The sequence below is a fragment of the Microtus pennsylvanicus genome, chromosome 2 (assembly GCF_037038515.1).
Source record: "Microtus pennsylvanicus isolate mMicPen1 chromosome 2, mMicPen1.hap1, whole genome shotgun sequence".
NCBI classification, from domain to species: Eukaryota; Metazoa; Chordata; class Mammalia; order Rodentia; family Cricetidae; genus Microtus; species Microtus pennsylvanicus.
This window is the reverse complement of record NC_134580.1, coordinates 129,533,644-129,554,247: the sequence shown is the minus strand read 5'-3', so window position 1 is coordinate 129,554,247 and position 20,604 is coordinate 129,533,644. Positions and strand designations below refer to the sequence as shown.

Here is a 20,604-nt window from a genome sequence, read left to right as displayed (position 1 = left end):
GACAAATCTTTACAGTGTACAAGAGCATTATCCCACAGCATATCCCGTTTTTTCTTTTTAAAACAAGAGCCCTTGCAGGGATGAAGAGTCAAAAGGCTTTTCTCTTTTTTATTTTTCTCTTTCTCTTTCTCCTTACCCCTGCCCCTTTCTGGCTAGGTTTTCCTCTAGCCTGGGCTGACATGGAAGTCACTTAAACTTAGGCTGGCCCAAACACGTGACAGTTCCTCTACCTCAGCCTCCCACATTCTGGGCTGACAGGTGTGAACCACCATTCCCAGTCTTTCCTTCCACCGGGGACAGAACACAGAGCACTTTCCTGAAGGTTCCCAGGAGAACTAGAGCGGGGAAGGATGCCCTTCATCTAAACCCTTCAAGGTCGCTTCCCTACTGTCAGGAAACAGCAAACTCAGACCCAGACCCACAGAGGAAACATCTTTATTACATCTGAGAACTCCATTGGGACTGAAGCGGATCATGGACTTTGGGGTCTTGAGCACATGCAGCTGGGGGCAGGGACTGGTCCTCTGCAGAGGAGCTACTCGGGAATGGTCAGTAGTATGTAATTCTGTGGACAGAGCAGAGAGTGCTTTCCCAGGGTTGCTCCTGACACACCAGAGGGGCCCACACCTGTGACTAAGAAAGGAGAGCCAGGGACTGAGTGGATGAGGGTGCAGAGCAGAGAGGAAGACGAGGTCTTGGGAGCATTTATGAAGACAGGCACACTAGACTTTGGAGTGTTTTCTGAGGTATATTGACTAGGGAACGAAGAACGATGAGGGCTGGAAGAACAAGCAGGGCAGCCCTGGAAGGGTGTGTGTTGTACACTGCTTAGCTCCAGGTGACTTTTTTCTTTAAACAACGGTCTGCATGGTGTGCTCTGTAACCTGCACCTGAACAATGGTGCAAGGCAGCCGAGAAGCAGATCAGCAAGTGTGCCTTGCTTCTCACAGGTCTGGTCATGAGACAGGGTTTCGGTGGCTAGAAGGTGCTGGCTGTGACCTGGCTCTGGTCATTCACCTGACTTGATGCTCCAGGGCTGGTGGCATTGTTTTTAGGACAGTCACAAACCTGGATGATCTGGATGTGTTCCTCCAGACCTACTCAAGTAAGGGCTTCTCTGGACTCTTTAAGGCCCCTAGGCAGAAGCAGCAGTGGTGGGGAATGGGGAGTGGAAGACACTGACTGGCCATTGAGGCAACGCCTGCTGCGGCTCCCACCTCAGGTTCTTGAAGGCAGACTTCTGCAGTCAGGAATGGTGATGGGAGGCTCAGGGTCTAAGCTGGGATCCTAAAAGCTCAAGGTCATTTGCCTTTTTTTTTTTGAGACAGGGTTTCTCTGTGGCTTTGGAGCCTGTCCTGGAACTAGCTCTGTAGACCAGGCTGGTCTCGAACTCACAGAGATCCGCCTGCCTCTGCCTCCCAAGTGCTGGGATTAAAGGCGTGTGCCACCACCGCCCGGCCCTTCCTTTCTTTTTGACACAGAGTCCCATTATGTAGTCCAGTCTGACCTGGAACTCAGATTATCCTGGCTCCATCTCCTGAGTGCCGGGATTACAAGTATGTGCCACAACCTTGGTAATCATCTCAAGGGGAGGGAAGAAATGAAGAGTGTGTCTGAGCCCTGCCCTTCTTACCAACCTCCTTCCCCATTTCCCAAGATCCCTGTCTATGTCTCAGTGTCTCTGTCTTCCCCCTGCCCAAATCTGGAGTTTATTATGGTCATGTTCAGCTTTCAGAAGGCATTTTATTCTGAGAGATGTGTTCTGTTAGCTGTGAGATTGTATTTCTGTCTGCCTTCCAACTTATTCTTCTGAAACCTCCTTTAAATATTTCTTTCATCTTTCAAAAAGATATTTTTATTTTGTTTTCATATTTGTGTATGTTTGTATGTCTGTGAGTGTATGCCATGTGTGTGCAGGTACCAGTGGAAACCAGGGCATCAGGTCCCCTGGGGCTGGAGTACCAGGCCGTTGTGAGCCTCCTCTGGCTATGGGTGCTGGGAAGAGCAGCAACACTCTTCACCACTGAGCCCACATCCCTAGAACTTCACATAATGAACTTTCCCCCTTTGGGAGCCAGGGCAGGAAGTAGGACAGGCCTGGGAGCAGATCCCCAGGCAGCACCTCAGAGGCTAAGCTTATCCTTGCTTCCTGCCCCTGGTGTTTGCAGAGTGCGGGCACTGGGCACAACAGCACTGTCTGGGAACCAGGACACCTCAGTTCTAGGGAGGTGGATGGTCCTATCTAAGATATAGACTTGGAGGTCAGATAAAGACTCCTGCGTTGACACCCTGGCCCTGCTTTTCTGCCTTCCTGAGCCTCGAGTTTCCTCTCAGTCAAAGTGGGAAGAATAGTCTGTGTAAGGGGAGGTGCTCTTGATGAGCCCTGAGTTCTGGCTTCCTGAGTGGCTCAGGCTGGCCCCCAAGGTCTCAGTCACTTTATAGCAGGTGTCGCATCCAGCATGGTTGTGAGGTAGAGGTAACATGAGAGGCAGAAAGCCTGGAGCGGCCTCAGCTTCTGATTCCAACTCATTAGCTGAGCATCATGGGGAGACCCCTCCCTCTGCACCTACCTTAGAGAAGTCCACTTGGGCCTCGCTGAAGGAGATGCCCTTGATCTTGGGCAGTGGGAGGCCATGCTCTCTGAGCCACTCTGCAAGAGGAAGGCAGGAAGGAGCTCAGGGCCTGGGGAGCAGGGCTGTCTGGCAGATGTGCTTGGGAGACTCTGGGTGGCTAACCTCCACAGCCCCTAGCTAGGGGACCTTCTGTACCTTAATCCCCCTTGTCCAGGCAGTCCTGACAGCAAGTAGCCTAGCGAAAGGAGACGTTACTAGAGGAGTACAACTTCCAACATTTCCTTGTGACATTGTCATCTACAAACGTGTTGGGACACACATGTCCTGTGAGCCACAGGCTGGATCACCTCCCCACACCTTTACTTACACCTGTCTTTTAAAGGAACACTTACTAAGTATGTCCCAGACCTGTGAACACATTGTTAGGAAGCTGTCCTGTGTGGTGTTCAAGGGAGATTCAATTTGATGAAGATTGAAGGTTTTCTGCGAATCTGCTCAGGAAATGCATTTTATCTAATTCTCTCTCTCACTCATCTTAAAATGAGCTGACATGTTGGCAGAAATGACACATCTTACAAATAGGTGAGACAGGGGACAGAATCAACTGAAAACGCTAGACATGGGCTCTGTCAGACACGATCAGATATGTTTGCTCCCCAAATAGCTGCAAACTAAGCCTCAAATCAGTAAATTTACAGAGCTGGTCGGTTTGCTGTCAGTGCTTCTGGCAACTATTTGGCTAGCTGATTTTCATAAATGGAATTGTGAAAAACTGAGGGCCTGGCATGGCCTCCTGCTGTGCCCACCACCCTGTGTTGAGCAGTCTTTTCCCCACCCCATTTCTCCCAGCCACTCTGGGCTTGGAGAGATCTTGCATACTCTTGCTGGCCGAATGGTCACTTGGAAGTCAGGGGTGGGGTGGATGGAGGAGGAAGAGCCCATGCGTGTGTTCTCCTATTTGCCCTCAGACCTCACTGGGCCCCCAGCCTGAGGACTCCTCGCGCTAGGACTCTTCCATGGGACTTGCCCAAGTCTCCCCACTGTGGTTTCTTCTCTCAAGTTGTTTCTTACAGCCCTCCTGGGTTTCTGCAATGGCTGCACACTGCCCTTTTCTCCTCTGGGTGGGTTTGCAATATGAACAGTACCCCATGGCATTTGAGAAAGTTCCTAGCCTGGTGTTTAGACCTTGTATGACCATACCAACTTCTGGGCCTGGCCCACTTCCTGGGTTGTTTTTTTGACCCTTGTGGTGTTCCAGGGTGTGACACAAAAGCGTTGAATGAGAGCCTGTGGTGGACACAGAAAGAGTGGGCCCTAACTCCCCAGCCCCTCGCAGTTGAATTCTTGCCTGTCTGTCCTCTCCGACTGCACTGCTGGACCTTCTCCTGCCACCTGCTTTGTGCCCAGCTTTTTGAACAGATTTGCTCACTTCATGCCCAGAACCTTCCCTGGCCACATAGTTCCTCAGGACGGAAGCCTGGCCAGCGTTTGAACCTCTGACAACTCAAAGCAATTGCTCTCCTAATGTGACTCAGAGCACAAAGACCCTCAATTGAGAAAGCAAGAAGTCAGGACTCTAGACTCAGCTTGGCCAGAGATGTGCTGGGTCACTTTGGACAAGTCACCTAACCACTCTGGATCTGTGGAGGGGCCCATCTGAAAGATGAAAAGTCCTAGCTGGATAATCTCCCAGAGTCAGTGGGGCCAGGCTGCACATCCTATGGTGTGAGTCACTGGACAGAATGCTAGGGACACAATGAGAAACATGAGGACTGGTGTCTGTGGGAAGCTGACCATGCAATGGGGCACAGGCACTGACCAGGTAACCATGGGGATGGGCACACACCCTGCCAAAGGAATAGCCAAGCCAGGAAGTCCAGTGCTATGGATTGCCCCTTCCTCTTCCTAACTCACCTCCCCAAGTGTCTATAGTGCCTTGTCTCAGCATCTGAAGAACTCAGGGTAAGACAGGGAGTTTTGGAAAACTCTGGGTTCCCGATAGCTAGCGGGAAGGTGATGTGTTGTGACATTTAGCTTTCAGCAGTCTAGCAGGTTCCGATGCCTACCCTGCTGATCATGTTTACAGTGTGAGCTGCCCACTTTAGCCATCCTTCTGATTGGCCTCAGCCCATCTAGCATTCCACTCGGGACCATTGACTGCTGGCCCTGTAGTTGCTGAGGCTGAGTGGCCCCTCCCCTCTGAGGGCCCCTTCCTGTGACTTTACACCCTCCCTGCAGCTGCTCATCTGGCCAACTGTCCATGCTCTGAGCTTGCATCTGCATTAGCGTCCTCCACAACTGCATCTGAAAGCTTGGGTGTCTACTGCCTCCTGCTTTGCCTACGGGCCAGTCACAAGTCTGACAGCTGTTTGCAGCTCCTGTGGACAGGTCTGGTGCTGCCTCCAGCCATGTATGTGATGTGTGGCTGACAGAGAGGTTCAGGGAGACTCACCGTTATGGTGAGGCAGGAACCATCTCTTCAGGACCGTCAAGAGCAAGGCCTTCAGATGCTCTTCCTGCAGCGGGGAAACAGCATACAGTTCAGTTCCTCTGGCTTGGCGCATCCCAGCCCAGGATGGGGAAACTATTATACAGATGCCACATAGTTTCTGGAGAAGTCCTATAGATACCACCTTAAAAAATACCCCAAGTCTTCCTATGTGGGCTAGGCTGGCATTGAACACACTATCCTCCTGCCTTAGCTTCCCTAGTGCTGGGATTACAGGTGCCACCGCATCTATCCACATGCCACTTTTGAAGGACCTTGGAGGCTTTGGGTCAGATTAGTGAGGGGTCAGGCAACACTGAGGGGCCCAAGAAGGAGACACCTCCCCCACCAGCCATGTACTTTCTCTGCTGGGAAGGAAACAGATGGATCTATGGAACACAGGGCACAGCGTCTCAGAGACCAACTTTAGGTCAGTGTGAGAGACCACCTTCTAGTATTGAGAGCTGCTGACAGAGGGACACGTTCAAACAGCAAGCCTCCTATCCCTAGGAGTGTGCAAGGGTGCTTGATCGGGACTGTCCGGACTCCTGCTTTTTGTCAGGTGGGAGGCTACTATTATTACTACACACATGTTTTACATGTCCTTGGTGTGGGTGGCTTATACAATATATAAATTGTCACCCTGGTCTCATGGGTGTCCTGTGATATGTCACAGACGAGATTCCAGATTGGAGAAAAAGAATCTTAGTGCCTTTGATGCAGATTCTAAGCAAGTGAAAACCATGTGACAAGGACCATAATATTCTGTAGGGTAGGCCTGGGTTCCAGTCCCAGTGAACTCTCCCTATAATGTTTCTTGGTCCATATATTCACTCAGCCCCACCTCCCTGTGACTCTTCTCTTTTAAGGCTGGAGTCTGTGACATACAGGCCTACAGAGAGGACCTGTGGGGAGAGAGCCTATTGTGGCATCCTTCTTCCCAAGCAGTGGCAGGATCAACCCTTGGGGAAGAGGTACAGTTACATTAGCAATGGATTGAGCTCAGGGCTGAAGGCTAGTAGGTTCAGCCATGTTGTACAGCTCCCTGCACCCCTGTGATTAACATGTAGAACACAACTGGCCCTTAAAAAGCTTGCCCCATTCTAGATGACTCCCCAGTTCCTTCCCCTTCTCTGACCTGCTGGGAATCCTGTTGGTTAGGACCACCTTCAAAGATGGCAGTCCCTGACTCTTGTGTGCTGGGCCACCACTACCACCTCCTGGGAACCTTGTCTACTCTCTGCTGGCTACACCCTGCTGTGGCCCCATTGCCTTCTTTTCCCCATCCACCCTCTGCTGGTTACACCCTGCTGTGGCCCCATTGCCTTCTTTTCCCCATCCACCCTCTGCTGGTTACACCCTGCTGTGGCCCCATTGCCTTCTCTTGGTGCTGCTTCTCCCCTGCTTACATTATCTCAACGAGGCTTCCACCCCAGTATGAGCCCAGTAGGACCTGCCTTGTCCCTCTTGGGTCTTGCACTTTGCTCCAGAGCCTTGGCTCTTCCTTGAACCCATGGGGACACATTTAGTCTTGGGTCTTCAGCTCACTTCTTCCCTGATGTCTCCCCACTTCTGCTTTGAGTTTTTGTTTAAAAGCCACCTCAATACATCCCCCAACTCCCTTTTTAAAATAGATGATTTTTTTTATTTTATGTACATTGGTGTTTTATCTGTATGTATGTTTGTGTGAGGGTGTTGGATCCCCTGGAACTGGAGTTACAAACAGTTGTGATTGATGCTGGAAATTGCAGTGCTCTTAACCGCTGAGCCATCTCTCTAGCCCCAGACTCCTTTCTAATGTTGCTGATCCTCACACTGACTCCACTTCTTCATGGTGCTATCACCTGACTCCGTGCTGTACAGTTTGCTTTGCTGAGGTTTATATGGTCTTATGGCTGCTAGCCTGTGAGGGGTGGGGACCTTTGTGTTGATACCTGACTCCTCTGTGTACCTGGGGAAAGGCTAGGCACATAGTAGGTACTCAATTAATATCTGTTATATATATATATATGTGAAAGGATGAAACAGACAAGCCAGAGCCTCAGAGGCCACACCCTACCCCAGCAGGAGTCGGGGGCTCCAGGGTGAGATGAGATTAGGGACAGAGTAGGACTCAGGCTTTCCCCGTGTCACTGTGTCAGTGACTTGGGAGTATTTACACTGTGCATTGATGGATCTTTTAAGACACAAGGCTGAAGAAAGGGACTCACCTGCTTCTCAATGATGGTGGGGTAGGAACCCAAGGTGACCACAGTGCTGCCAGAAGAAAGAGAGTAAGTCGGTGAGTGATCTGGGAGTCCAAGTACCTGCCCTGCCCTGGGCACAGAGGGGGCTGCCATCCCCAACCATCCCTTTCTCCTCACCCCTCACTCCCAACTGTCTTATATTTCCCAAATCAAAACCCATTACCTGTGTGGCATGAACTGGAGTTTTAGTTTCTGACTTCTTGTGGAGAACGCAGCTTTGGAGAGGAGTCGCTGAGATGGATTGAAAGCAGACAGGCAGGGAAGAGCTGGAGCCATTTCCTACAGAGCTCCCCACCCCTACCAACCCATCCAGTCCCAACCCTAGGCCCAGCCCATGAACTTGGCTTCTGTCCCATGGTCCTCATCCTGTACCCATGCCACTGTCTCTCCCACACTATGCCTATATGGCCTCACTGGGGGCGGGGCAACTCTGGTGGGACAGGACACTCATGAAAGGCAGAGGAGCCAGGCCTGAACATGAGGTAGGCTCAATGGAAAGGTCTTTATTCTGGAATCGTTTCTGGAAGCCAGTAAGCTCCTTGCCTGTGTACATGTTGGGTTGAATCTAGGGCCTCGTACTAGGCTAGGGCTCTATCAATAAGCAACAGGCCTAACTGACAACATCATCATCATCACCACCATCATCACCACCACCACCACCACCACCACCACCACCATCACCACTACCACCATCATCATCATCATCATCATGTTATTTAAAATTGATTCTTGCTATGTTGCCCAAGTTGGTGTCAGACTCCTGGACTCAACGATCCCTCTGCCTCAGCTTCTCCCTGGTTGAGATTACAGCGTGCACCATCACAGCTAGCTCCCCTTAGTTTTGTGGGGTGTAGATAGTCCTCTAATTCATATGGACAGGTTCAGCGCTCTTCACTTCCAGAGAGCGATAACTAACTCTTGTTTGTACAGTGATGCCATCAAAGATCCAAGGACCCTGTTGCCGCCTTAGGATGCCACCTAGCCCACTTGTGGCAGAGTACTCTTCTGCTTTCTCTCCCAAGACACTTTTCAATTCTGAGATCAGGGATTCAGAATTGAGCCATTGGAATTTGGAGGGGCTGCGTTTCCCAGAATCCTCCCCACAATGATTGGTATGGTCGCTTTGTAACTCAGCCATCCCTAGGGGAGTTCTTTGAAAGCCCTAGCTGCACCCTACAAGAGGGTCTGGAGCCAGAACATCTTCATGTCTGAGGAGGTCCTCAGTGAGTATAGACACTAGTATGTGGATGTCAGCAGTGGGCACAGCTGCCCACATGTAGACCATTGGCAGAGGGTGGTAGGATTGGTCATAGCCATCCCATCCCTGCCCTCAGCCTGCAGACTGGGAACCAAATCCCTGCAGTTTCTCTCACCCAGGCAATTGCACCAGAGGAGGCATTGTTGGTCCCCTGAAGCATCAGTAAGCCCTGCTGGGTAACTGTGGCCCCGAAGTCATCAAGGAGGACAGTGGGGGGATCCAGAGCGCTGATAATCAGTCCTGGGATCCCTTTGGTCAGATTATACACCTGAATGAAGTTAAAGCAGGGACAATAGAGGGAGGGTTAGAGATAGTTTTCCCTGGCCCTGGCTTGGGAGGGTGGGAACAAGACCCTCTGATGAGGCAGGGGACTGGGTTTCTCTTCTAGCCCTACAACATCTTGCTGTGTGGCTTAGGGGAAGTTACTTGGCTCTTCTGAACTTCTCTGAGGTTAGATCATATCCTTTGGTCCTGGGCATGCACAGTGCTGATTTTGGGAGTTATAGTCCTGGCTCTACCCCTGAAAGCTGTGTAACCTGAAACAAAATTCTTAATCCCTCTGTGCTTTCCATTTTCATTCTTGTAAGATAAAGGTAAGAATTGTGCCCACTCCACAAAGTCGTGTGGCTTAAATGGGCTAACGGATGTGCTGTGCTCAAAGGCCATTAGCACCTACAACGCTACAGGCTTCTCTGCTGTAGTTGTTTGTCCATTCGGTGAACACAGAAGAGCTCTCGGAGAGGTCAGTGAGTTCATGTCCTAGAGCAGAGACTAGGTTCGAACCTTGCTCTTCCAGGTCCTCAGCAGTGCTTCCTTCATGTCCCTGAGCCCTGCCTTGCTGTTACCTGGGTGAGCCTTAGCAGGGCAGGACATGCTTAGTGTGAACACTGACCGCCCATGGTCACAGTCACTGTCTTGACTGCTTCCCTGTTTTACATCCCTGACGCTGTAAAGGGCTGCAGTGACTTCTGGAGTCCACAGCAGAAAAATGGAACATGTCTACAAAATCTTTCTGTCCACACTGCCTAGCCCAGGGCGCTGGAGGAGGGGCAGGCACTATACCTACCTCTGGCCTGGGCATCGGGGCAATCAAGGACAACAGCTCCCACAGGCCAGTTTCCTAGAAAGGTAAAGACCAAGTCAGCTGTGGAGTCCTGCCGGTGTTTTCTGAGCAAACTGGAGTCTCAGGGAGATGGCTGCCTCTACTTGGTGCACTGTCGGCACGGGTCAGCCTCAGCTCAGGGCCAGTCATGTGTCTGGCTTCCAGAGCCACTTATCTGAAAAGGTTAACTTTCGGTGGTTTTGATCATTTTTAGTCTAACATTTTATTATACTTTTTTGAGCCAGGGTCTCGCTTGCCACGTATCAGTCTTGCCTCAAGCTCACTGTGTAATTGAACTCCTGATCCTCCCTACAAGTGCTGGGATTACAGGTGTACACAATGCCCGAGATCGAAGCCAGGGCTTTGCTCTGTTAGGGAAACACTACTCACTGAACCACACCCACAGCCTCTTAACTATGAAAGGTGCTGTAAAGACAGTGAGCTGAGAGGGTTTCATAGGGAACATTTGCACGCTCGATTCCTGCCATTGCTTTATCACACTCCTGCCCATCCATCTATGCTCTACTGATTTCCAGGAAGGCATTGGGACTGAACTCAGGGCCTCGCACGTGCTAAGCTCATTCTTGACCTCTGAGCTACAGTGGATCCCTCCTCCATTGGTTTTCCAAAATCACAAATCATCACAGAGAAAGCTATAGAAATGTCTAAAGAATGTATCTTTCCTTTTCTCTCTGAATCCAATTCTCAGAGGTAACTATTGTTGACATTTTGAAGGATATCCAAACGAACTCTTTCTGCTCACATACAAACACGAACAGAGAGAAGCATTCTGGCCACATAGCCCTGTGCCTCTCTAGTGCCACTCAGTGCCAGGACCAACAGAGCAACCTTGTTCTTACAAAGCACGGTGGCATAATTTACACTGCCTGTAGTCGCTGTAAATTTACTAGTTGCTTAGTGATGGGCCAGGAATCAACTTTGATTTTTCCTCTGTAGCAAACGAGGCTCTACAGGACACCCTGCAGATGTGCACACCCTGCAGATGTGTCTCTGTCCACCACTGTAAGACCTTCTTTAGACGTAGGGCTCAGTTCTAACCGTCTCAGAGCTGTTGTACCTGTGTGGGGTACAGATGCGAGCAGTGGGAGACAGGAGACCTCATCTATACCCAGTCCCTCTTACGGATGATATTGAACAGGCCACTTCCCCAGTCTGGGCCCTCATTTGCGTAACTATTCAAAATGACGTTCTTCGTGCAATGCATCTTTCTGGATGGGGCATGACTTACTTGTGGTGTCATGTGGGCACTTGAAAAGTTTTTACATTTTGGAGCATTTGAATTTCAGATCTGAGTTACAGATGCTCAACATATGTATGTACACACACATATATATGCACTTTACATAATCAATTTATATACATATGAAATTATATATAAAGTAAGAATGAGTGTTTTGAAAGAGTAAGAGAAAGGGAGTAGAGGGAGAGGGAGAGAAAGAGAGAGAGAGAGAGAGAGAGAGAGAGAGAGAGAGAGAGAGAGAGAGAAAGGAAGGCCACACTTTCTTCCATCTTTAGATGCAGCAGTCTTGAAGGGGCAGTGTGAGGAGATGACATTCATACCGAGACTCCCAGGGAGAGAATGATGTTCCAGGCAGAGAGCCCTGAGCTGGGAATCAGTGCAGCCTGAGTGGCCAGAAGGCAGGGAGTAGAGAGACAGAGCTAGACTAGAGAGAGACCCACACAGAGGAGCGTGGCCTTTACCCTGGGATAGGGAGAAGCTGCTACGGCTTTTGAACAGGGACATAGGATGCCTTGCTCGTTGTTCCCATCAGCCCTGGGAAGCACTAATTCTCCTTGACCTGTGTGTGCCTCCTCACCACTGCAGAGGCCAGTCTCAGGTTTGCCTTCCCTAGTGACAGTATGCAGTTGGCCTTCTGGCTGCCCTGATTGCTTTAAGCAAAGCTGGCTAGTTATTTATTCTAAGAATGGACTGTTAGAACCTGGCCTCTGCCAGGCTACACACGGTACTTACAGTGGCTTCCTTTCACAGATCCCGGCAGGCATCTCTCCATCCTCAGATCCCACCTCTGCCAGGAAGGCTCTGAGCCTGTCTTCAGAGACTGCCATGTTGTTTCCCATTGTCTGTCTGTCTGTGGCATTATTAGCTCTTACTCCCCAGTAATCCATCTCAGTGTCCTCTGAACACCCACCCTCAAATCGTTTACTTAGCATAATATTTTCTCGCTCAGTTTCCCATTCCCCTATGAGACTCTGATCCCTAAATGATAGGGGCCCTGTGCTCATAGGGCCAGCCCACAGAGTCTTTCATAAGTATCTGCTGTGTAAGAATGGGTATATGTTATAAAGAAAACAAGAAAGGCGTGTGCATGTTCCTCTTCTTAAATAAAGGGACTTTTGCGAAGGGTTTTGAAGGATAAATAGGAGCTATAAACAGGTTAGACTGGTCAAGTCCAGAGTAGGGAAGTGGCTTTTCTACTGGGCCTTGGCTCTTCCATGTAAGAAACAGGACAGGAACATTCTGTCCCTCCGTCTTGCCCACTTCCCACACTCACCGAGGAGTCTTGGGCCTCCACGAAGATCTCCTGACTGGTGTACAGACAGGACAGGATGTCATTGTAGATTTCGAGCCAAAAGGCAAAGTCTGCCATGCTGTCCTGGGCTAATGGTGGAAGGGGTGGGGGAACCACATGCCCCAGCCTCGAGGCCCGCTGGTGTGGGCCGCAGGGAGCCACAAGCTTCAGAGAAATGGTGGAAAGAAGATGGTCAGTGGGGACAGGTCTCCTGGTGGATACCTGGTTCAGCTCACCTTGCTGACACAGCGGGCACAGTTCCATTTGAATTTACTAACAGCATCACCAGAAAGGAGCCATTATGGTCACTGTCTGACCATGAGGAAGCTGAGACCCAGAGAGGTGATGCTACTCACTCAAATCTCACAGGAGAAGAGGTAGAGCCTGGCTTCCTGGCCCCCATCAAGCTCCACTCATTCTCTGAACCCTGTCCCTCCTGGGCCCTCTTGTTCCTCCTACCTTTCATACAGAGAGACATCAAGGAGCAGTGGACAGGAGCTGGGCCATCCTCAGCCATTCTCTGTCCTCAGTTTTCCCATCGGACTCAGCTGCTTTCTTCTGGGTCTGACTCTCACTGGTCAGCAGCCTGTGGCCTCTCCATCCTCTTCCCTCTTTTGTTGACCATTCCCTTTTCTGATTCCTCGCTTTCCTGTCTTCCTCTTCCGCCTTCGCTCCCCACCCAGTGAGGCCCCATCTCCCTTTCTCTTCATCTGTCCACTCTCAGCAGGTTCCCCAAGGGCCTGTGGCAGTCTAGGGTTGCCTACCTGCACTTCCATCAGGATGGCTCCCTCTGTGAACTCTGTGCTGGTCACATAGTACTGGAAATCATCGGGACCCGAAATGATTGGAGCTATGGTGCAGAAATGAAACCTAACTCAGCCAGGGGTAGAGGTGGGAAGGATGCTGTGGGACGCAGGGAGAAATTCCTTCTCCTCTGCTCAGCCTTATGTTCCTTGATGGCTAGGCACATGGCCTCCTAGAACAAGGGACATTTATTGCATGCTGGCCTTGAGTCAGGTTGTTGATATTATTCTAACAGGCCTTATCTATGGGCCTTCCTTTGATCCTGTTTAACAGATAGGGAAACTGAGGCTCAGAGGGGAAGTGACATATGAAGGTTACAAGCCATGTTGCCCCCTCCTTTTCCCCATTAGAAAGAATCCTCCCTGCAGGTAGGATTGTCCTGTCTCTGGGTATATTCCTACACACGGTGCCTGGCACATGGCAAGGGACAGTTGACCAGCAGCAACGTACGAAGAATGATGTGTAGCAGGTCTTCCAGCAGGAGGTTGAGGAGGTTTGTGGTCACAGGGCACACCTAGGGGGAAGGGAAGGGGGAGTCCCATTGGCATGGAGCCGAGGTAGTGGGCTCTCTTCGGGGCTACCCCCCCATGACTCACTATCTTCTGGAGGAGGAACGGCAGTGACTCGTCCAGGATCTCAGTCACCAGTTTCAGCAGCTGGTTTGGCAACAGAGTGTCTGCTCTAGGGAACGGGTGACAGGGTAGTGTCAGCCATGCGGTGCACCAAAGGTGTGGGCAGGGAAGGGGCAGCTGAGCACCACTGAGGCAGGACAGCAGGACCTTTCCTTTCCCTGGCATTCCCACCTCCTCTCCATTTTCTTCTTCCTGCTTCCCTCTTCCAGTTTTCTTCATTATGTTCTGATTTGTACTCTCTCCTTCATAAAAGTCTTTGGGAATTTCACACAGGAAGTGACCCCACTGGCAATGGAAAGATCACATCCTGCTTCCTGCAGGTTCTGGGTCATGTAAATAGATGAATGATTGATCCCTTGGGAGTCAGTTTCTGTGCTATGTAAGTGGGTTCTTACATCTCCTGCCTAGGACCAGTCCGTGTGGGTTGGGTACTGTCAGCAATGCAACCAAGGCTCCCAGAAGGCAGGATCTGGCTGGGACCCACTGTTAGGATTAGCTAGGCAGAGATTGAGTCCTAACCATGACCTTCAGGGTGGAGGCAGGTGAGATGGACAGGTGGCAGGCACAGTTTGTGACTTTGAAGGAGAGGCAGCCCCAGCCCTGGGTTTCAGAGACGGACCACTGCGGAAAGGGCTGGGCCAGTGCAGGAAGAGCAGCCATCTGCCACCCTCAGGGTAGGCTCAGAAGCACCAGGTACTCACTGCTTCACGATCTCAATGTTGAGGCTTCCAGGTGGTGTCTGGCACTCCTCGAAGGCCACCTGGGTCTTGTTCCCTATCTGTTCTAGCCGTACTCCAATGCGTATATTCTTGATGACTTCCAGCCGCAGGATCCTGTAGGGACAGTGTGTCTGGACAGGCTCCCAGCCAGACTCCAAGGTTGAGACCAGAAGTCATGAGCTGGCTGATGTTGCTACCTGCAGGATTGCATTAGGAACTAAGCGAGTGCTTTAAAATGTAGAATCTTCTGGCAGACCGGGCAGCATTGAGCCAGCGTCCTCACAGGGCAAGAGACGCCTACACTGAGTGTGACCTTGAGATGGGACACACGTTCACCTAGTCACCAAGGTCCATGGGTCATGAATCTTACTATTGCAACACTATCCTAACCAAGGCAATGATATGTTCCTCAGGGAGCAGAGGCACATTTCTCGGAGCCCCTCGACTCTGTCGTAGTGTTTCCTTGGGCTTACATCTCTCATGCAAGCACTAACTAAGGGTCCTGGTTAGCTTGCAACTAAGCAGATTCATTCCAGGGGGAGTGGTCATAGAATGTTCCATTATTAAGTGGTAAAGTCACACCAAAAGGGCATATTCACGAGAAAGGCAGGAGCTGGCGTATTTCCAAAGAGCATTGTGACTCCCCTCCTTCACAAGCTAGCATGAGTCTGTATCGCTGCCATTGCTGGTGGCCACAAGTACAGCCACTCACGGTTCAGAGCTGTGCAGGTGGGCACTTGGCCTGCTGTAGCAGGGAACTGGAATTATACCTGGTTATAGACTCATGCCTGGGTAGTGGATACTCTTGCTTCAGCTTCCCAGCCCAGGAATCCCAGGGCCCTCCCAGACGGCCCCATTAATGCCAGTGTGCCCACATGTGCAGACAGCATGGTAGAGGCCCTCACTGCAGATTCACTGTATGATCCTGGGCGGGGCTCTTCCCCATTCTATGCCTCAGTTTCCCCGTAAGTCAGTTATTGATTGAAGCATGCCCAGGTGGAAAGGACTTGTGATCCTTGTGGTGGCTTTTGTTGGTCTTGCTTCCTGGCAGCATGCAGGAAGGAAGTACCGTGGGCACTTACTCCAGGAGCGAGAGGTACAGTTTGCAGCGCAGTGTAATCTGCAGCAGGCTGTCACTTAAAATTTCCAGGGTGACTTCCGGTCCCTTGGCATCTTCTATGACCAACCTATGGGAGGCATAGGGGTGATGTGTCTGGCTCCACGCATGTCTGGAGTAGCTAGAATGGGAGCTGACATCAGGAGAAGTGGAGGCAGCTTTGGGATAGCCTGTCCTTGCCTGCTGGCCTGCTAGAGACCACAGAACTCAGCTTCTAGTCTCTAAGCATTGAGAATCTTACCCTTCCCTGAGTCAGCCTCTAAAAACCCAGGAATTATGGCATAAGTCTATGCACACACAGCCATCTGAATCCTAGTATAAGCCTCTGGGACCGAGGCTGTGGCTCAGTGGGAGAAGCCTTGCCTAACATACATGTGATCTTGGGGTTGATCTCTAGGTATAGGAAACAAGCCTCCATGAGCTTCTCAAAACAAAAGTCAGCAGGCAAAAGCATGGAGAAGCAGCCCCTCTGCTATCCATGAAGGATCTATGGGCTCTCCCGAGCACTTTTCTCCCTTCTGAGGCCTCAGGTGCCTCCCATCCCTGGGCTCTGAAGGGTCAAGGTTGCATTATTGACACCAGTGTCAGCTGGTGATTCCTGTGAAGCCACCGAGTCAGGCAGCAATGCGTTCTATCACAGGGGAAACCTGGCCACCAGCATGGAGCCTTCTGGAAGTTCTTTTTTCTCTGTTTCAAACAAGGTTTCATACAGCCTGGGCTAGTCTCATATGTAGCTAAGGATGAAACTTCTGATGCTCTTGCCCAGCCTGGAGGATATTTTTAGGATCAGACCATGTGGTCTTTTCCTTCTTCCTTCCCAAGCCATGTCCTGGGCTAGGGATAGGCTTATAGCCATGGCATGACTACCCAGGTGCGGTGGGGGAATCAGTAGACAGTACCAATACTTGGCATTGCTGGGGTGTTATTTGCCTATACTGCCTCCCAAGTCTCCCTGGGTAGTTCTCCTTACACTATAATTCCATGGCTTCTCACTCCTTTTCACACCCACCGGAAAAACCCGTTTGGAGCCTGGGGTCTTAGGACCTGTGGGTCTTTCCTTTCTCATGTTGGGAGGGACTCCTGCTTTCGGGGCCGCTGTGGCTGTGCAGGTCACCTTGAGGAAGACTTGGCCCCAGGCTACATCAGCACCAGTCCTTTAGGCGGTTTCTTGTTTGGGTAGGAGGCTCCAACCCGGGGCTTTCCTGGGCTGAGCAGATAGCATGGTGGGACATCTGGGGACCTGCTAAGGGACTGGAGACCTGACTCAAATGTTCGGCAGGTGTGGCCAGATTTTCATTTTACGGGAAATCAGTATTATGGGTTGCACTGCCTCCATGTTTGTGGGGATTTGGAGCGGTCTGGAAAGGTAGCCACGTAGTAGGAGGAAACCGGCTTCATGCATTTGAGGCTGGGGAGATGCTGTCGACCCCAGGTCTCCCCCCCCACCTCCACTCCACTTGTTAGAGAAAAGCCTCCTGAGGGAGAAGAGTGGCAGAGGCGGCCTTGCTGGACACTCACCCAGCTGTCTCCAGTAACTTCTTCAGCTCAGGCATGGTCTTCCCGGAGAGCAGGTCCCCTACGAGCGACAAATCCAGCCCGCTCTTCTTCCTAACCAATTCCTTTCTGGCGAAGGGCAGGGTGTCCAGGACAGACACACCCTCACTTGGGGATCCAGTCACAGGCATCCTGATCAGACCCTTGAGGACCTGGTGCTTAGTGAATAGATCTGAAATGTCTGGGGGCAGAGCATCCCCTCAGGGTTCATTCAACCGTCCAGCAGATAGCCACAAGCACCCAGGCCCAGCTGGCAGACAAGACAGCCACCCAGCAAACACCCACCAGCACCCGGGCCCAGCTGCAGACAAGACAGCCATTCAGCAACAAGTTTTTAGGAGGAGACCCAAGCTCAGATCTCACTGTTTTGACCAGGTTGTTCTCAAAGTCCTAGGCTCAAGTCATTCTCCTGGTTCAGTCTCGCCTTGCTACCAAGTTGTGTGGGCAAGTCTTAGTCTGCTGAGCTCAGGAGGCAGTGTGGCTCCTGCTGCCCCAGAGTTGACATGTTAATTGGGGAGATAGACAAACTAGTAGTCAGGTCAGCAGGCACAGTATGTTTTGTTACAAAGAAAATGAAAGCGGGCTGAGTCAAAGCATGTCAAGTGAGGAGTACCTGCTCCAGACATGCTGGTCAGAGAGGGCCCTGCGCTGAAGAGGAGGACGAGTCTTGGCACAGACATCTCATGGAAGTGGAAGATCTCAATATGGAAGGTTCTAGGGAGAGCAGGTGAATTTCCGAACCAGATATTCAAGCTGGGACAAGTACCTCACAGACAAGAGGCAGGGAGAACAGCAGACAGACAGACAGACAGGCTGGCAGGTGTGTCTGGGCAAGGCCATTGGGGTTCTGTGGGAGCCCAGAAGGAGAGACCTAACTGCTACAGGGAGATCAGAAGAGGTTTCTGTAGGAGAGGAGCTGAGGGCTTTGTCTTCCAGGCCCAGGCAGAGTACACTACATTGAGAAGGAAAGAAAGGGGGAAGGATCCACACCAGCCAAGGAAGCAGCCATGATGCCCAGGGAAGGTGGGGGTGAAGAGTTATGGAGTTTTGAATGTCAGGGTAAGGACTACTCATGACAAGTAGAGTCCTTGCAAGTGTTAGAACCAAGGAGGGACAGTAGAGATGGCGGGTAAGTGGGAGGCCAGAGGAGGAGAAGCCCAGAGCTGTCCCCTGCTCTACCTTCTTGGAGATCATGCCTCCCCAAGCTCATTCCTTGAGATTCACCTGTTTCCAGCTGGCTCTCACTGATCCGCAGGAGGAGAGGACTATGGATCGTCCCTTGGGCTCGGTGTAGCAGCCGCCAGTACAACAGCAGTGTCCAGAGCAGCAGCATTCTCCTGTTAGGACCTGTGGCCATGGAAGTGAGAGCTTCTGTCCTCTCCAGGGGCCCGCGGCCCTGTGTCCCACTCTGAACCCCCACATCCATCCTTTTATGTCCTGCTCTGGGCCAGACTCGCCCATGGTGACAGAGTAAGAGGCAGAGCGCTTGGATCTGAACCCAGCGTGACTGGATGCTGAGAACCTCTGCTTTATTTCACCATGTGATAACGGGGTGCAGTCTGAGTGTGTGGGGGCTGTCCTTTTTGTCCTTACCACTCCCTGAATGGAGCCTTCTAGAATCTCTCAGGCCGGTGTCACCAGCTTTCTTGAAGGATTGCTCTTATAGCCAAGCTCTGGAGCAAGGGGTGGGCACATGATGGGAAATCAAGGCCCCTGGCCAGGGCTTGGCACACTCAGGAGTTCTTCAGGGGAAGAATCACTCCTCTTGGCTCTGTGTAGCCAGGGGCTTTTGGCCAAAATTGATAAAACCTGTTACTGAGGTGGGGGTTAGGGGGTAGGAGAGGTAAGCTCAGAATGTGGCCAGCAGACCCCAAGGAGGAAATGGGGCAGGCCTGGGCCCTTCCTGTTGGCACATCTTCAGTTCTTGTGAGGGGGGCAGAGGCTACTAATGCCAGATGTGACTGGCATGGAGCCCGAGGGGGTGAGGATATGTGTGTGTGTCTGTCTTTGTGTGTGTGTAGCAGTTGAGGGGCAAAAATGAGGCTGACAGTGTCTATGGCCACCTTGCCACTGCTATTCCCATGTCTTTCTTATGTATGTTACCTGGGCTCTCATCTCATTTTTACCAAGGGGTGGTCACCAAAATTGCAAACAGGCCCTGGAATGGTTGCTTTCATTATACAGGAGCTAAGCAATGAAGAACAAGCCTTGTTCATTTTCTTCTAAGCCTCATTCAGAATATGATAAACACAGCACTCAGGAGGCAGAGTAAGGCGGATCTCTGTGAGTTCGAGGCCAGCCTGGTCTACAAGAGCTAGTTCTAGGACAGGAACCAAAAAGCTACAGAGAAACCCTGTCTCGAAAATCAAAAAAAAAAAAAGAGAAAAAAGAAAAAGAATATGATAAGCATACCTATGGCTTTGGGGGGATGGTGAAGGTTACTGTGGCCACTCATACAGATGTGAGCATGGGCCTGCACAGGAGGGGCTAACCAGCTGTTCTGACTATTTACATTCTATCCACGAGGGAGCTGAGCTCTCGAGGGGCAAGTGCCCCCATTAAGGTCAGGTAGCATGCCCAGGGAAAGCTGAGATTTGATGTCAGGGCCCAGAAAGGGCACTGAGATTTGGTGGCTCTACCACGGCAGTTCCAAGCCTGAGTTCTCTGCCACCTAGCTGTGCAGAGGCTCTGCCTTGTGGGGACCCAGCCTCTTGCTTCTGCACGCATCGAGCTGGGTGAGCGCAGCTCCTTCATTATTGGATGGTGTGGCCACCCCATGGCTACAGGACCATCTCCAATTGGGTGGTGTGGTCACCCCACGACAGACAGGACCATCTCCAGTTGGCTTAAGGTTTTCTCCTACACAACTGGGGCACAAGCAGGACAGGTGTTAGCTCCATTTTTATTTTCTTTTTGTCTTAAACTTAGTCTTTGAGATTATAATATCATTACATCACTTCTCCCGTCCCGCCGCACCCTTTCCTCCCTGAGCTCCAGCTCTCGCCTGGAGATTGTACTCTGACAGCCAGTACTGCCCCTTCCCAGACACTGCTCCTGTCTTCCTGTAAAGGCTTTTGTGTGACTGAAGGCTGTGTTTGGGTGTGGGCATAACCCAGGCCTAAAAACAGAGGCCTATTGTCTTGTCCCAGAACCTTGGGCCTTCACGGAAGCTCAGAGACAATGGCCCTCATGCTTTGTCTGAGTAGGAAAGGCCTTGGTGATAAGTTCCCTGAGGTCAGGTGGCAAGTGCCTGTGAGGCCACAGTGCTACTGGCTGAGTGCCAGGAGGCACTTCATTTAATCTTCACCTCAGCTCTGCAAGGTGAGAACCGTGATTCTCCCCGCTTGAAGGGCAAAGAGGCCCACCCAGGGGAAGCCGTATCCTGTTTGCCTGTCTCCAGAACCACAGGGCTCAGAGAGCACATGACCTGCCATGCCTACAAGATCAACAAAAGGGTGCTCGAAAGCCATCCAAAAGGGAGGAGACCCCAACCAGGCCCATTAGCCTTCTGTGGTCATGGAGTTTCCATATGACAAAGACTTGGCCAGGTTGGCTCAGA

General features: G+C 51.2%; 1 protein-coding gene across 1 annotated transcript; it reads right to left on the bottom strand.

Annotated features, from left to right (window-relative positions):
* Positions 1 to 513: 513 nt before the first annotated feature.
* LOC142845139 (BPI fold-containing family B member 3-like) lies at positions 514 to 18,379 on the bottom strand. The gene is made up of 15 exons (XM_075963902.1): positions 18,270 to 18,379; positions 17,010 to 17,226; positions 15,457 to 15,561; positions 14,357 to 14,488; positions 13,620 to 13,704; positions 13,474 to 13,537; positions 12,984 to 13,069; positions 12,202 to 12,384; positions 9,632 to 9,685; positions 8,681 to 8,833; positions 7,471 to 7,538; positions 7,272 to 7,317; positions 5,026 to 5,089; positions 2,571 to 2,650; positions 514 to 565 (listed from the first exon to the last, which is right to left on the bottom strand). Exons 1-15 carry the CDS (start codon positions 18,376 to 18,378, stop codon positions 536 to 538), a joined length of 1,476 nt encoding a protein of 491 aa, XP_075820017.1. The 5' UTR covers position 18,379; the 3' UTR covers positions 514 to 535.
* Between the last annotated feature and the right edge of the window lie 2,225 nt (positions 18,380 to 20,604).

Bases quoted from the DNA above. Each gene is read 5' to 3' on its own strand.
- LOC142845139 (XM_075963902.1), bottom strand. From the start codon at position 18,378: ATGCTGCTGCTCTGGACACTGCTGTTGTACTGGCGGCTGCTACACCGA. The intron at 7,318-7,470 runs GTAATGGGTTTT...TTCTTCTGGCAG, and splicing joins CTCCAGTTCATGCCACACAG to CACTGTGGTCACCTTGGGTT. The intron at 2,651-5,025 runs GTGAGTCTCCCT...TTCCTCTTGCAG, and splicing joins GTTCCTGCCTCACCATAACG to AGTGGCTCAGAGAGCATGGC.